The 17,521-nt window shown below is 34.5% G+C and overlaps 1 protein-coding gene across 4 annotated transcripts in view; it reads right to left on the reverse strand.

The window, feature by feature from the left end:
• LOC102809689 (alsin-like) overlaps positions 1-17,521 on the reverse strand; it is a 52,111-nt gene that overhangs the window by 19,313 nt on the left and 15,277 nt on the right. For 2 of the 4 annotated variants that reach the window (XM_085496061.1, XM_078011754.2), the window contains exons 3-13: positions 15,957-16,053; positions 15,268-15,339; positions 14,489-14,601; positions 13,749-13,890; positions 12,868-13,039; positions 10,722-10,977; positions 10,428-10,590; positions 9,748-9,879; positions 8,991-9,119; positions 5,601-5,645; positions 373-446 (exon numbers count right to left, since the gene is read on the reverse strand). In XM_085496061.1, the coding sequence (XP_085352187.1) occupies positions 373-446; positions 5,601-5,645; positions 8,991-9,119; positions 9,748-9,879; positions 10,428-10,590; positions 10,722-10,977; positions 12,868-13,039; positions 13,749-13,890; positions 14,489-14,601; positions 15,268-15,339; positions 15,957-16,053 (1,395 nt within the window). The remainder of the gene's footprint in view (positions 1-372; positions 447-5,600; positions 5,646-8,990; positions 9,120-9,747; positions 9,880-10,427; positions 10,591-10,721; positions 10,978-12,867; positions 13,040-13,748; positions 13,891-14,488; positions 14,602-15,267; positions 15,340-15,956; positions 16,054-17,521) is intronic. The other 2 variants (XM_085496062.1, XM_085496060.1) reach the window with 1 other exon arrangement.

Here is a 17,521-nt window from a genome sequence, read left to right on the forward strand (position 1 = left end):
ATAGCATTACCTGGGAAGGTAGTGAAAAAAAACAGACCTGAAAATGTTTACTATCAGTGCATTCTGAATCTATTAAAACACTATAGAAGTAACTCAGTCTATAGTTTTACTATTGAATGTGAATTGATAGGGATACACAACATTAATAGAATAGATGCTGTTAGAAATACACACATTATGGTAAAACTGGTACACGTGTGAGGCATTGAGCCAGTGCACACCAGGAATCTTTCCAACTGAACATTACCCTCACCTTCCTCCATAAACATTCTTTACATCAAAAATCGGACTATTGTTTTCAGTCTTTTCGATATTTGTTTGGTTGAGAAAGGTTTCATTGTACTGCAATAAATTTCAAATAACAAAACTTACTGTGCTTGATCCGAGTCAGGTACAGCTTCAGCCCATACTGTTGCCAGTGGATACGACAGATGTGAAGAAAATGACTGAAATTAAAAATAAATTACTGAATTAAGTTTATCAATGCGGCAACAAAACGTCAACTGAATTTGTTCTTATGCTGATTTGATAGATCATTTAAGGTATTCAGCGTAATACATGTATACATGAACGTCTTAGAATCATTGAAATGTCAGCCATTTTGTTTTTGTCCTAGTCGTAGGCTGGTGAAATAACGCTGTACGTATTCATTTGCTATAAACCAAGATTTCACTACAAAAAAAACAGGTTTGAAGTAACGTAATCTGATAAGCCGAAAAACTGAACAAACGTCAACTCTGTGTTTAGGAACAAAGAGCGACAAATTTCACTGAATAACAAAAATAAGTCTCTCCTGAAATCTAAATGATTTACTGTATGTTTGTGAAATAAGTTTGCGATGTACAAAGCAATTTCAAATGAAATCGAACATGTACATGCATGTAGCCGAATTTCCCAAATGTTGCTGAATCGTAGTGCTTTACACTATACAAAAATATATATATATAGGCATGACATATAGGCTTGTTAATTGGATAGGTAGAGGCTACTGAGGATTGTCAGACAGTTTGTTGTTTCATATTACAATTTTCAAAAAAGCAAAATGCCAAGTCATTACTGCCGAAAACTGAAACATACTGTCAGCCAATTGGAATAGTTTACTGTCAGCCAATTGGAACAGTTTACTGTCAGCCAATTGGAACAGTATACTGTCAGCCAATTGAAACAGTTTACCGTCAGCCAATTGAAACAGTTTACCGTCAGCCAATTGGAATAGTATACTGTCAGCCAATTGAAATAGTATACTGTCAGCCACTTGAAACAGTTTACCATCTGGCAATTGGAATAGTATACTGTCAGCCAATTGAAACAGTTTACCGTCAGCCAATTGAAACAGTTTACCGTCAGCCAATTGGAATAGTTTACTGTCAGCCAATTGGAATAGTTTACTGTCAGCCAATTGGAATAGTATACTGTCAACCAATTGAGATAGTTTACTGTCAGCCAATTGGAATAGTTTAATGTCAACCAATTGGAATAGTTTACTGTCAGTCAATTTGAATAGCTCAATATCAGCCAATTGGAATAGTTTACTGTCAGCCAATTGAAATAGTTTACTGTCAGCCAATTGGAACAGTTTACCGTCAGCCAATTGGAATAGTATACTGTCAGCCAATTGGAACAGCTCACTATCAGCCAATTGCAACAGTTTACTGTCAGCCAATTGGAATAGTTTACTGTCAGCCAATTGGAACAGTTTACCGTCAGCCAATTGGAATAGTTTACTGTCGACCAATTGGAATAGTTTACTGTCAACCAATTGAAATAGTTTACTGTCAGCCAGTTGGAATAGTTTAATGTCAGCCAATTGGAATAGTTTAATGTCAGCCAATTGGAACAGCTCACTGTCAGCCAATTGCAACAGTTTACTGTCAGCCAATTGAAATTGTTTAATGTCAGCCAAATGGAATAGTTTAATGTCAGCCAAATGGAATAGTTTAATGTCAGCCAATTGGAATAGTTTAATATCAGCCAATTGGAATAGTTTACTTTCAACCAATTGGAACAGCTCATTGTCAGCCAATTGGGATAGTTTACTGTCAACCAATTAGAATAATTTACTGTCAGCCAATTGGAATAGTTTACAGTCAGCCAATTAGAATAGTTTACTGTCGGCCAATTGGAATAGTTTAATGTTAGCAATTAGGAATGGTTTACTGTCAGCCAATTGGAATAGTTCACTGTCAGCCAATTGGAATAGTTCACTGTCAGCCAATTGAAATAGTTAGCTGTCAGCCAATTAGAATAGTTTACTGTCAACCAATTAGAATGGTTTACTGTTGGCCAATTGGAATAGTTTAGAGTTAGCCATTAGGAATGGTTTACTGTCAGCCAATTGAAATAGTTTGCTGTCAGCCAATTGAAATAGTTTGCTGTCAGCCAATTGGAATAGTTCACTGTCAGCCAATTGAAATAGTTTGCTGTCAGCCAATTAGAATAGTTTACTGTCAGCCAATTGGAATAGTTTACTGTCAGCCAATTGAAATAGTTTACTGTCAGCCAATTAGAATAGTTTACTGTCAGCCAATTGAAATAGTTTACTGTCAGCCAATTAGAATAGTTCACTGTCGGCCAATTGGAATAGTTTACTGTCAGCCAATTGAAATAGTTTGCTGTCAGCCAATTAGAATAGTTTACTGTCAGCCAATTGAAATAGTTTACTGTCAGCCAATTGGAATAGTTTACTGTCAGCCAATTGAAATAGTTTACTGTCAGCCAATTAGAATAGTTTACTGTCAGCCAATTGAAATAGTTTACTGTCAGCCAATTAGAATAGTTCACTGTCAGCCAATTGGAATAGTTTACTGTCAGCCAATTGGAATAGTTTACTGTCAGCCAATTGAAATAGTTTGCTGTCAGCCAATTAGAATAGTTTACTGTCAGCCAATTGAAATAGTTTGCTGTCAGCCAATTAGAATAGTTTACTGTCAGCCAATTGAAATAGTTTACTGTCAGCCAATTAGAATAGTTTACTGTCAGCCAATTAGAATAGTTTACTGTCAGCCAATTGAGATTGTTCACTGTCAGCCACATAAAGCTATCAAATCTGAAATAAGAACATTATGCAACAAGTCTGTGTACTGTAGAACAATTTATTTTACTTGGGAATTTATATTTATTTTATGAGAAAATGTAAGAAAATTTAATTTAGCCAAGTTACATAATATATTGCATATGAAATTAAATCATTCCACAGTGACATAGCAAAGAAATTCATGATATTCTGTCATAAAAATTCAAACATGCTTTCAAATTAGGCATGCAATAACCTGATACGAGACATGCAACATGTAGCCAAGGCACCAATAAATGCAAATGTATTTATTTCAGAAGCTTGAAAAAAAAATTCATGAATTTATCAAGAAGAGGAATGTTCCAGTTGTCTTTAGAAAATTCTTACAGCCTATCACTGTGATGCAAACATCAAAATTCATGATATATAACAGTTACTGTGATTGGTCACTTCTTGCTGTTCACTTGTCTTTCGTGATTGGTTAGGAATTGATTTAGGCGCCACACAGCTATTTAAAGAACACTGCTTGTTTTCAACATCAATGTATTATGATAAATGGTATGAAAATATGCACACCAATTATGAATAAAACAAATAATTTTTGCATATTATACAATTATGAAAGTAAGCGCTGAGATTGTGCAAATGTGAGAAATATGTGAAAGCATTTAAATTGGCAAATAAACAAATCACATTTTCATGTCACAAGATGCTAATGATGTATTTGCATAAATTATAATTGGTAATGAGATATTACTAGCAGTGTAACTAGGAATCAATGACGTGGCATATAGCTCTGCAAAGTGTTATGAAACCAAAAGCAGACTATTGGAACAGCAGGCAAGCAAGTTGTCTTCTAGAAAAGGTGTCAGACTGAGAAACTGATTTTAATGATTCCTGAAAAAGGGCATGATCGTTCGTAGCGATTATAAGCGAGAACAGCTACTGATAATACCCACCCATTTCTAAACCTTATACCGATGATAATGATGACATACAAGGGAGTCAAGACCCCTCAGCAAAATATAAACTTATTCATTACTTACGTCCAAAATAACCTGTTTCTTTAACACTACATTTGGCATTGTCAAAAGTTTGGAATATTTTGACTGAATTTGAAATGAGAATTGTTATTTACTTTGAGAAGATTAATTTTAATTGATAATCACTGGTAATGTTAGGTGTAAATTGGTGAAGCATAGTAATTGGTATATAACATGTATTAAATTAAATGTCACTGTTCTACTACTCAAGATTCTTTCAATTATTCATAGCCATCAGCATCAATTCTTGGCATCTTGAATACAGAACATGTGTTTATTTCAGTTGTGATTATGACTGCCAAATTTTGTATTTGGTGTTCATGTTCAAAGGAAAGATTGTGAAAACGCAGAAGAATAGAATATAATCGGCCATATGTCTACTATTCTGTGTATCGTTTTTCAGTCCAAAATTATGTTTTACATTTCATTAATTAATATTTAGTGCATAATTTTCTGAAATTTTTAAGAATATGTTTTGAGTCAGTAATTAGGCAACATAGTGATTTATTATTATAAAGAATGAGGTACACTTGTAATTATTTTACATACACACATACATCTGTGATTTGCAAAACAGTAAGTAAAACACTGGACTGTTGACAGTCCCTCGGCCATTAATATGGCCCTTGCTTGAAAGGCCTTCAGAAAACGAATCACAGAGGGACTGTTGACAGTCTACACATAGCTAAAGATAACATATAGCAACATCAGTAGGACACACTGACAGGACAAAAGCTCACTGCTATACATTGTACATAAGTACATATACAAAACCAATGAATGTTTAGCAGTGGACGGGATGCATACAACATAATGTAGGGAAGAGATAACGCAGACTGGTGTAAAATCAATCCCTAACTTAATTTGAATGAACTCATGTAGGCAGGGCACCAGTCGCATCAAAGTTACATTTCAAAACTGAGTGGAAAAAACACCTTAATATGTCTGAGCTTTGTCTCAACTGGAGTCAAAAATAACACAAGTAATGACAGTGTATTAAAATACATTGTATTAGCATGCGTACTCAGGTTGGGGCAGCATTCAGGTGATCAGACATGTATAGTTACGCAAGTTGCAGCCAAGCTATGAGTAGACTGCAAAGCAATTTTACAGGAAGCAGCTCATTTCCAGCAGCAAGGGTATCTTAAAACCAGTGTATTTCAGTGTACATTCCATAATTATAAGTTGAATTTAAATCGCATGCCAATATATTACATGTTGCAGTGTGTACATATGTATAAAATTAAACTTGTCTAGACCGAACACTGCTAGAGACCAAGATTGTATGCTGAGTACAAAATTGATTACGGGCTCGGTTTAAACAAGTTTTACTACACACAGGTAACCATTGCATCGTATGCTTCCCATAACGTACGAAACAACATTTATATTGCCTCTAATATGTTAATATACTGAAGACTGACTAAAAAAAAGAAGTCATCGTCTGTGCCGAGATAAGGAAAGCTAGCACCACAGATTAGATAAACAATCTCAAGAGGTCAGGCATGTACAATGTAATGATACAATGAATTATGGGAAAATACCTGATCTTTTCCGCCCGGCTTAGCTATCCCACTCTTGCCGCCATGCTTAGAAAAGGTTGAGAAGTAATATGTGATGTTAGTTTAAACGTTAAAGTAACCTCGTCGTCAGAAGGGAGGATGATTAATTACAAACTTCATTGTTTAACAATGCATCATTACATGTACATTTCAACTATGGCGTACACAGAAGATATGTCTGCATAAAAATAAAAAAATTGATAAAACCAACCAAGATGTTCCTGTTCTAAGGAACGTTTAAATGTTTAATAGCAATATTTCTCACACAAAATCTGACAAAAGTATTGAAAGCTACTGTTACTTTACCCACTAAATTTTTTCCCCGCTCAAATTTGGGTGAATTTGTCAATATTTTCTGTAATTTTGACTGAATTCAATTTTAATTTTGAACTTAAACAAAATGCGACATTACTTTTAGTTTTTATTCAAAAAAATTGAAATTTTCACAAATTTCATTTGAAAACGAGCAGACTATAAATATAACTATTTTGTGGATGGTGATTGAAATTGAGTTTGGTGCTGAAATGGTTAATACAGATGATAACCATTTTTACTTGCAAGGCAAAATAACTGTACTGTAAAGCTTTGTAAAGGGTTACAGAGCAACTTTTCAAATTTCTTATTTACTTTTAATTTGTAAAGTTCAGTCACATCAACACCATCAGTGAACTAAATTACAAATTTTTCAATTCTGAAAACTTCAAATTGGTTTCTATTCCAATTCATTTATCAGTACTTTTTTCTAACAGTGCAACAGAAAAGACAATCACTACCAGTTAATAGCAGTAATTTTTTTGAAGTCCACAGGAATCGCATGTAAATTTATTGATTGGTGCTTCATGTTTCAACGCTTACAGATGTTTCTAAATCAGGTTGTTGATTAGTTACTGAGTACAAATGCCAGCATGCATGTCACATCTATATTTCAAAAATCTAATCAAATACAAGCTGCTCCCTGATTGGTTAGCTGTTAGGATTAGGTAGCCAATCAGGCACAATATTGTAAGTAGATTTGCACTGACTCAAAAACCTAAGCAAGGGAAGACAAAATTAGTAATTATCAGGAATGCAGCCTCCGAAAACACATGTATGCCTATAGTAAGTAAAAGATTCCCAAACTGCTGGTTGTAACCAATCATAGTTGACTGCCCAGTTCTGACGACAAAGCCACTTCAAAAGAGACAGATACAGATCTCAATGTGACAGTAATGAGGTTGAAGTAAAGATGACAGCCACAGATCGAAAAGTTGCGAAATACAAAGGTGTGTGTTATAGTCAGTGTTCAGTTATGTCAAATATCGATGAAACAAGCAATAAAACTAAAGTTCAGTATAATAGCTTCATTCTTTCAATTATACCATTGGTGCAGTGTTGTACAGAGAATTGAGCTAACTGCAGGGGCCACATCAGATATATTATGAAAGCTGTTCTATATTAAGGTGTCAGTCATATAGGCGATGTTAATAATTAACCCATGTTTTTTAACATAATGTTTGTCAATCCCAAATCCTTTCTAATGACGACATTAGAATCATAGACTTGTTCACAGTCAAATAACAACAATGCATTAGACAGAAACCACATACAATGGTTTACATACAATTGGTAATTACCCTCGCGATTTTTTTATGTTCACCTGCAAGAGAGGGATCGCTAGGCAACAATTTCACTTTCCCATAATTTACGGAATCCATAATTATATATAATCAATGATTAACCATGATGCTGGAGCTGGAGCTGCCATCCCCATCCCTAACCTTAAATCTAATCCTCCAATGCTCCCCATATGCCACTCCTAATGACGCCTATAGCTATCTAGAGGAAACATGTACAATTGAATTAGAGATCCAATAGGAACTCTTTCCTCGAGCCTCCCTATCTTAGAGCAATCATTTTTAATACCCTATCTCACTACTCATCTGACCATGTATCATAATAACATGCACATCAAGAACTCGCCTGAGCCTTTCTACCTTTCTTAAACAGAGGCACACACAAAACATTAACAATATGTTAAAGCTGCACTCTGATATACTTTCAATTCATCGTTATTCGTGTGAAATATATAATAACACATCCCATGCTGGTGTTTGTTTTAATTAATTTTATTCATGCATTTTTTATTCATGCAGGGCTTTCAGCAAAGCAATGTGGTAAACATATCGATTCCAATATTTTTAGCCGAACTGATTTCATTGGTTGTGAATCATATTATAACTAGGTGGATTCAAAAATGTTATACTGTGGAATACTTTATTTTCGCTGGAATTAATTTTCGCTGAAAAGGCTTTTTGGGCATTTTGCTTGGAATTTATTTTCACTGATTTTTCATGAGTTTAATGTGAAATATAGAAAAAAAAGTATATTCGCTGGATTTTATTTTCACGGAATCATCTCTTCAGCGAAAATAGCGAAAATAAATTCCAAGCGAAAATAAAGTATTCTACAGTAATTTATAATTGCTCCAGCCTGCAGTAAAATGGCTGATTTGCTCAAATATCTCCTGCATATTTATCAAATATGTCACATAATACGATAATAACAATAATCTTAAGGTAGAAGCCTTCTCATAATTTTTGAGAAAGTTGATCATAAATGACATGACAATGTTCATTGGTTTATTATGTAATATTATGGAGCTATTGTCCCATGGCAACATGAAATAACATTATTTTGTGTGACATGGTTATGTTTTTTGAGAAACTTTTTAGAACAATTCCAATATTGAAGAAAAAATGCATTTTTTTACATTTTTTAAAACCCAGATTTTTAAAAAACAAATTTAGATATGGCATATTATCTCTGCCCATGGTAAAAGCATTATAATACTAGTGCAACTATCCACTGAAATACAACTGTCATTTTCTTGAAAATAAGGTGGTGACCCCCAATTTTGTAAAGTTAATATGAATAAATGAATAAATTCTGTGAATTTAGATTTATGAGTAGGCTTCTACCTTAAAGTATTATATCAGAGTGCATTTTTAATATTATACATGCAAATAATCGAAGAGGAATGAATCAATATAAAATTGTAAATAATATTTTTTCAAACTTATTTTCATCATTACCAATTCTCTGATTCATATCGACACTTGATCAGTATTGTCATTACACGACCAGTGATTGTTCTAACTCAGCATTAGCCAATCACAACCCAGAATGCCAATTAACTAGCCAATCACAGCTATGAGTGCCAATCAACTAGCCAACCACAATTCAGAGTGTTAATCAACTAGCCAATCACAAGCCAGTGAGTGTCAATACTACCTATTTGTCATTAATCCCACAATGCATTGCTATGATAGACCTAACTACCATCGTCCACATCTTTGCTATCAACACTATGTGACAGAAAACACAAATACCTACCTGGGTATGAACAAGTACGTCATTAAATAAAATAAACCAGTTACTCGAAAATCTAGATGCAGAGGCAAGATTGAGAGTAAACGTTTTACTATCTCTGATTATTCTTCTATCTGGAGTCTTTAGTTGTTCCTGTATAGAAAACCACAGAATCTGACATTTATCACTTATCATCATCTAATATCAAGGAGCCTAACCCTTTTACAACCATTACCCTTTTGTCACCATTTAAAATTTGTTTATAGACATGTGACAATATTACATCATAAGATGACAACGGAAGTGATAATTCTCACATGATTTATTTATTATAGTATCTTGTGACATAAAACAAACACCATTATAAAGGTTGTTCATCGCTTCAAGCCATTAATAATAATTTATCACTAAATATTTCAAAGTAGCACAAAATTCAGAGAGGTAGATAAGCAAATTGCAAGAGCTGAAATATAGGATATTTTGCCACAAATGCCATATTTATATTTGGTACTAAATGACAGGTCTGTGTGACCATCATTATGGGCTATGCTAGTATTAATCAGGCTCAGACGTTAACCAGGGTCAATGAATGAATCGGGTTGACTTTTTTGGTGTTCAATCCCCGGCAGGATTTGAACTTGGGTCTCCCAAACACAATTCCAAGATCTGTAAAACTGTAAAAATGTGCAAATCTGAAATCTTGATAAAGCATTATTTTCTAAATAATAAATAAATTCAACCCAAAGTAATTTTTGTGAAATTGAAAAATAAAGACACTTACCGCTAACTTAGGGGGACATCCTTCCCAGAATGCCTTGGTTTTCTCTGCATCGCCTAACCTAATTTGAATAACATTTTTCAATGTTTCCCATGTTGACCCAACTTCTCTCAGCTGACTGTGTTCAACGGTATTCTGAAAAGTAATACAAAGATAATCAAATTGACTTCAAGGGGTATGATTGAATCACATTATAACAAATAAGAATATGATTTATATAAATATTGTCATGGAGAATCACAAGATAGCAGGAGCAACGGCTGAATTTTACTCTATATATTGCCTACTGTAACTATTCTTGGGCGGAGCTACAACACAGAATGTTCTATTTTGCTTGGAGGTGCACAACTGTGAGGAACACCAGTCAATGAGCCGGTGAAAGCAGCTAAAGTTGAGAAAACAGCAACAAACTCAACTTTGAAATAATCCTGAGCAACTAAAATTATATATGTTGCACACGCACATGGATAGTCTTGTTACTGTTCAGGGGAGTCTCAACAACTAGCACAAAGTACCATTCCCTAAGAGTTTTTTTCTTCTCTGGTGATGATTGCCAGATGGTTGAAATGCCTGGATACCTGCCCCTGAGATTACTTTTCTTTGAAAAGACAGTTTGGAATTGTTGCTAACAAAGTGTGAAATATCTTCTACTCTTCATAATTCCCAATGATTATTACCCTTACATGTGAGAAGTGCTGCATAATCTGTCCAATTAATCGACTGTATTCTTTTATTCTCTTAACAGGTGACAATAAAACATAATGAAATGCAGCAACAGTGTTTGGTTGTTTTTCTTCTTCTCCCACCAATTCATTAAGCAACGTGTCATGCTTTGCTAGAAATTCACTGAAAACGAAACAAAAAACATCTTGATTAAACTTTCAATGATGCACAACACTAGCAGCAGACTAGTAAATGACATGAACCATAGTTATACAATAAATACACTCAATACCACCCACCTGAGAACAACTTACCCTAAATTTGTGCCGATATGTTGGAAGACTGCAATGGCGGTGAGATTGGCAAAGTAACTACCATATCTATCAAACGCCTCGATTGACTCTTTGTAATTACTCAGTATACTCAGATCAAAGAGATCTTGGTTGTTCTGAACAACTGCCGTTATTTGTATCGAGTTTCTACCCACAATATTGGAGATAACACCAAATGCATCTGCAATTTCTTTCAGTGGTGGACCATACACTGATGACTCCAATGGCTTGAAGAATTCTGAGAATATAACAAGGATAGATAATCAAGGGTCTGTACCTTCCATCATAATGTATTTCATATAGTACTAATATTACGCATTTATATCAAACACTCACTCATGTGTACACTACTGTACAAAAGCCATCTCCAACACAAAGGGATGAACAAAAATCCACAAAGTAAGATATCCTATTATACATAGCTTGCTGAAACTCCTTTAGAGAAAAGTTATCAGCAATCTATGTGTACCTATGGTGGCTTCAGTCGTCAATGTGTTAAACCGATGTACAGTAATCACTTAAGGTAGAGATGCAGGTTCATGGGCACTTGGGAGTGAAATTTTTTTTTTTTTTGCTTTTTATTATCCAAAAAGTCTTGGCTATAGACTGTTGAAATTTTGTAGAATTGTGAATAGTGGAACATACTCAAAACCGATTTTAAAATATAGATAACAGGTGCAAACATTCTCTCTTTTGAATGCTTAGCAAGATGTAGCAAGGCTGTACATAAATAATAAAAAAGAAAACATGGTGAAGAAAAGAAATGACGGGATCTCCATATTATGCACTGTATTTAACTTTTTACAAAACGGTAATACATTTAAATTTGAAACTGTAACAGCCATTTTAATTATGAGCATTAGGAAACTTCTTACTGAGTGAATTGTTATGCAAATTAGCAATAATCTCAGCTTCTTTTTAGTGCACATTCCAGAACTTTAAAAAAAATAGCGCCTAGACGCTTTGACCTTTTGTTTTGAAATTTTCACAAATGATTGACAATGTGTTTATCTTCAAAACGCCGTCGGGGCATTGTTTTTAGTTGAATAGTGTTACAGCAATCGTACAGACAACTAGCCTGGGTGTTAATTTATGCATAAACTTGAAGTAGTAAAATTTGAGCTGCTGCCCTACAAAATTGACAACTGGTAGACAGTTTTCAAGACGGCGTTTTCTTCATAGTAAACAGATGTACCCATAAACCAATTTTGACAGGAAACAGAAGCATGGTTTAGAAGCTAATTTTTTTTTAATCACTTTTGACCAAAAAAGCACATTTTTGTGCACATTTCAAACTACAGTGTCCATAAAAATAAAATACTAACAAAACTTTAAAATTCATACAATAAGCTTTCTGAAAATATATAGTTTTGTGGACAAGGGAGGTCATCTTGGTTTTCTAATTAATTAATTAAAATACCTGTCAGGTAAACTGCATCTCTACCTTAAAGTGGGAGGGTAGTCACCTACGCAACACACACTAAAAACGCAAAGACTCATTGGTAGACGCTTGTTTGTAAACAAATACATGCTATGACCACCTGACGCATGGGCATCAACAATAACAAATATGTGTTGACACTAATTTGTCAACACATATTTGAAGATGGAAAATAAATAACATCTTCAATGTTTGTTTGTCTTTGATTAAATTGAACATGTCAGTGTAGACACTAGTATTTGATCTAACCATTTCCAAAAAGTGGCCACCGGTGACATTATGTGTTGATGTATACAAGCAAACAAAATGGTGATTTATTTTAACACATAGTCCACTTATGTTGTATTTCCCTATTCACTTTGGCTATACATGTAGGTTTTCAGCAGGGAAAGTAGACATGTTTACCAGACTGGCAAATATCTAAGTGCTAAATTATAGAAGTTAAGTTTACAATGAATGCATCAATGAAAATTGACAGAATTTCTAATGAGACATGTCCAACACATGTAGTGAAAACACTTCTTCTGTAATGCAGAAGTGGCTTAGAAATAGGAAAGAGGGTAGTTATACTTATAAACTCAAGACGCTTTGTAACAGAACAAGTCAGAGTGGTTCATGGGTGGTTTTATACATGAACAGGAATGTATACCACGATAAAAAAAAACGATGACAAATATAATGACTTACCTGTTGACAGGAGTGATTTAAATATTTGTCCTTTCAATGTTACTAGTTGTTGGTAAAACATTCTTTCAGTGGAAGCAAATTCATGTAAAATTGAGACAAATCCACTCGAGTTCTTATCAACAATGCATGCACATTGGTCACCTGCTGCAGCTATACTTCTTACCCAACCCAGCTGAAAGGAATAATATGATTGGTTTGATATTTGCTAAGGTGATTGCTGATTGGTTGCCTGGAATCACCCAACACCATTTACTGCATCAGATAATACATAAACTGGGAGACCAATTGTGCCAAACAGTATAGTGAAAGTAGTGAACATTTCAACGTGAACTTTGATATACAGGAAGTCATGCATGGTAACTTTGGCAAAACTTTTTCAAGAATTTCATAAAAAAGAATTATTAAATTAAATGTTCACAGTAATTTAACTGTGTTCTACTCTGCCACAGTACAAGTGTGCAATGCATTGTGGAAGATAACTTCCCATATTTAAAACATTACAAAACAATCATGATAGTTTTGACCATTTGAGACTTTGTTTCTCAAAAAAAAATATCTGATGACCACCATTTTTTTACTTTATTTTCAGTATCCTGACTGCCATTATAATGAAAGTATGAAGAGGATCACATATAACCTCATTTAACATTCTCCTTTGCAGAGACTATGGGTCTTTTATCACTAAGCTAGGTAGTCACCAGAGAACACCAGACTAGGTCAGGTCATAGGCTTGAAGAATAGGAAGGGAAAGTGCTCATTTAATAAACAAGTCTTTGATGCAAAAAACAATGCTATTTTACTTTGCCTGACTGTCATGTGACGATTATCACTATTTTAATTTTAGATGGTATTATTAAACTCACAATGAGACATGAACTTACCCTTCTCACAAATTGCAGTCTTTCTGGTTGTTTCACCCGAGGTACATATTTGACCGTGGGTCCCTTTGGTATGGTAGACCTCCGCTTCACAGCGTCTTTATCAGGAGTGGCCGGTCGAATAAAACTCTGCAACTCTTGCAGACTGGATAACAAATTGACAAGAAAGGAGTAAATGAAACACACTTTTCTGCATCAGAAAATATTAAATTATGTTCATTCCTTTTTTTTTAATGATGGACATCATGCCCCCCACAAAAGGGAGCCATTTTGTTGAAATGCTTGCTGGGGGTTTTCAGTTTGAAAATAAGGCTGAAAACACAAGATTCAAAATGCACATGCCAAATTCCAGAAAATACTGGTACTGAAAAAAGGAGAAAATGGCCATATCTAACAGCATTCAGACTAGAAAGAAAATTCCTTATTCGGAAAAAAGTCTTATCATTTACAGGAAATGTATTCAGTAGAAGTGATTCAGAATCTACAATTGTTGAAAAATGTAAACAAACTCCTGTGTTCTGTAAATCAGATTATAGATATAAAAGATACAATTGAAAATATTTTTATATTCAATTAGTACAGCTATTACAATATGATTAAAGGTCAGCAGTCGTCGCGCCGCGTCCTGTTCGATATGGGACTCATAGCGACGTATACAACGCATGTAAAATACACTGTTTATTTACATGAAATTCGAAGCGTTGCGCGACGACCACCACGCTTTAAAATGTATTAAATCTTACCCTGGTTGTCTTCCAATATAATATATCTCTGGTTGATAGGATTGTCCATCAGCAAGTAGTAATGTATGGTTGGTACCAGCAGCTATATCCCATACTGGTACATTGGATGGTACCTAGAATGCAAATACATTCAAACCTGTGTTAGCAACCACATCTATATAATGACAACCTGTCTATAGTGACCACTTTTAGGCAGTCCCAAGGCATAATGTATGAGCAACCCATATAAAAACCACCTGTCTATGGGGACCACTTTTAGGCAGTCTCAAGGCATAACATACAAGCAGCCTGTGTATAAAAGCCGCTTGTCTTTTATGGCCACTATTTCAGTTTCCGCAATATCTTTGCCAATTTGCCTTTATTCAAAGAACAAAATAATATTTAGCATTCTGTTATTTTCTCAATACTAACTTATTTGTTTTTTTGGACAAATATTTTGAATCAGATTATTAGTTTTCAATCCATTAAAAATAATCCAATCTTTATATCTAACTAACTGTCTATAAGACAATTTTATTGGAAAGTCCCTTAGGTGGTTACAATACACAGGTTTGACCATAGTCATATTGATATATCTCACCCTAGCAGTTGTTACATAGATGATCATTGTTCATTGCATACAGAGCTAGCATTACCAAGCTGCTGACGAGTGGTGGATAGCGTTACTTGGCAACACTTCAGAATATTGCTTAGTAACTAAGCAATGCATAGCTACAGTATATTGGAACGTGGACAGCTAAGCTTAGTGGGGGATAGAAAACCGTGAATAGAAGACTTACCTTAACTCTCTTTGGTGCAAGTTGACCAGTGTGACCAAGCTGACCATCGTTGTTTGAACCCCAGGAATACACCTATAAAGATAAACAGACAATTTCATATCGTAGTGAGACATGACCAACATCACCATACTGGATGAGCAGCTGACTCTATGTGAAATAGTTTGCCAGCCAATAGCAACACAGTATCAAATGTCACATCAGCCCAGAATCTAATTTACTTTTCCACAGTGTTCTACATGCATCATTCAAACAGCATTTTGGCTTCACAGTAACTCATCTCAAAACCCTGAGAACCAACATGTTGCTGTGGTCAGCCACTAGTAAATATTCAGTCAGAAATGCACGTAATATGTATGTTATAATAATTAATAAATGTATGTGTGTCTTTGAACATACTGAAAAGAAGGCGCCACTTTTATTTTATATGTTTTGGCAAAAACACAAAACTAAATAAGGAACAGACAACAACGAGCAGACCTTTGTAAATTGTCGGACTAGCAACTGTATTCTAGCGTTCAATTGTGGAAAAGTGAATTTGACACTGTGGAAAGTTCATTATTGTTAATACAGTATGCCAATAAGTGATATAACCTATATTGACTTGTTCAACCTGAATGGTGCACATTATGTATACCTTGAACATGAACAAAACTTCACTTTACATTCATGATATGACAATCTAATCTCACCTGTCCACTGCTACTAAGCACTATAGAATGTGCAGAACCTGAAGCCACACGAATTATATTCTTAGCACTAAGTGTCTTGATTAAGGTCGGCTGAATTCTGAAAAAAAATTGACAAAATAGAATTTTATTATTTAACTGATCTTTTCAGACACTTATAATTACACATAACAATGTATTTTGACATTTCATTTATGTTGTGAATGTTTATATTTTAATATGTTATTAAAATGGACATTCTTGTTAAAAAAATATCAATAACTGCATTAATTAGTTACATGTTTATGTAATAACTTTTATTATCACATCTCACTGCTGTTACGCATGCTGTGATTGGTTGAGACTCGGTCACATGACATGGAATAAAAATGGATATTACATGGTATATTGCCCGCCAAGTGGATATTACATGGGTATATCACATGGATGACGTCACTGAAACTACTGCGCAACGATACTGCGCACAACAAATTGTCGTTCGCTGCACTGGGGCTGTTCTGGCCGCTGTTGCTTTCAGGGTTTTGAAGGAACTTTAGCCATCCGAAATAGACAGTGAACGTGCCAGAATGGATATTAAGTAAGATACTCTGTTTTGATGTATAGGGTATTTTTTATATGGAGCAAAAATGTACGGCAAAGCCGCCACTGAAACGTCGCAGCCGGGGTCGCTGTAGCGCGTTCTACGCTGTAAGCACTTCTACGCGTTCCACGCCGATGCTAACCGAAAACGCTCTAAACAAAGCTGTGTGGCTTGTGAATAGGTGTGGTACGTTCGTGAGAAGGTAATTTCAGTCATTTCCACGGCACTCTGACATTTTTATCTGTAGAGTGATCAAATAACTTGCGTTTGAGAATTTCTCAATTCATTTTAAAAATGTTATTCTCGATAATTTGAGTGATTCACACTGCTGAAACACGGTTCAACTAAAAAAGAGTATCCATGGCTGAAAATAACATTTACTGAGTGTATTTCGTTGTTTTTTTCAGCAAACAATGTATGTATGTTATTGAGTAATGTGAAACTTGTTATAATAGATAAAATAAAATATTGCATACTTCAAATATAAGTGTTGTTATTTTGTGGGAGAGCGGGTGTGAGTGATGTATGGTAGATGTGATTGTCATGGTGGATGTCTGTTCGATGTGATAAAATAAATAACACATGGTTATTCGGGCAATATCACGATTTGTTGTCTGCCCACAAGCATGTGTTATTATTTAATTCTTTCACAGCTAATTAAGAGTTAAGTCTTCAACAACAATTCAAGTGTTTTCACTTCTGCATTTTACTTTTTTTTTTAACAATATCAAGAAATCCAAAATGTTATATCATGTGATCTGTTCAGCAAACGATGTTACAAACTATGCCCATGTTTTTATATCAAAGTTTTCAGAAAATAACAAAGTTACATACTGTATAGTAAATTTACTGTAATTGCTATAGTTAGAAATGCACATAAACCAAATATTGCTTTTATTTTATATGGAGTCTATTGATATAATAATAAGGCATTCACTGTTAATCTTTTCACCACCAGACTTTCTTTCCAAATTTTTTTTTGCACTTT

The sequence above is a fragment of the Saccoglossus kowalevskii genome, chromosome 22, assembly GCF_978046115.1.
Source record: "Saccoglossus kowalevskii chromosome 22, keSacKowa6.1, whole genome shotgun sequence".
Taxonomy (NCBI): domain Eukaryota; kingdom Metazoa; phylum Hemichordata; class Enteropneusta; family Harrimaniidae; genus Saccoglossus; species Saccoglossus kowalevskii.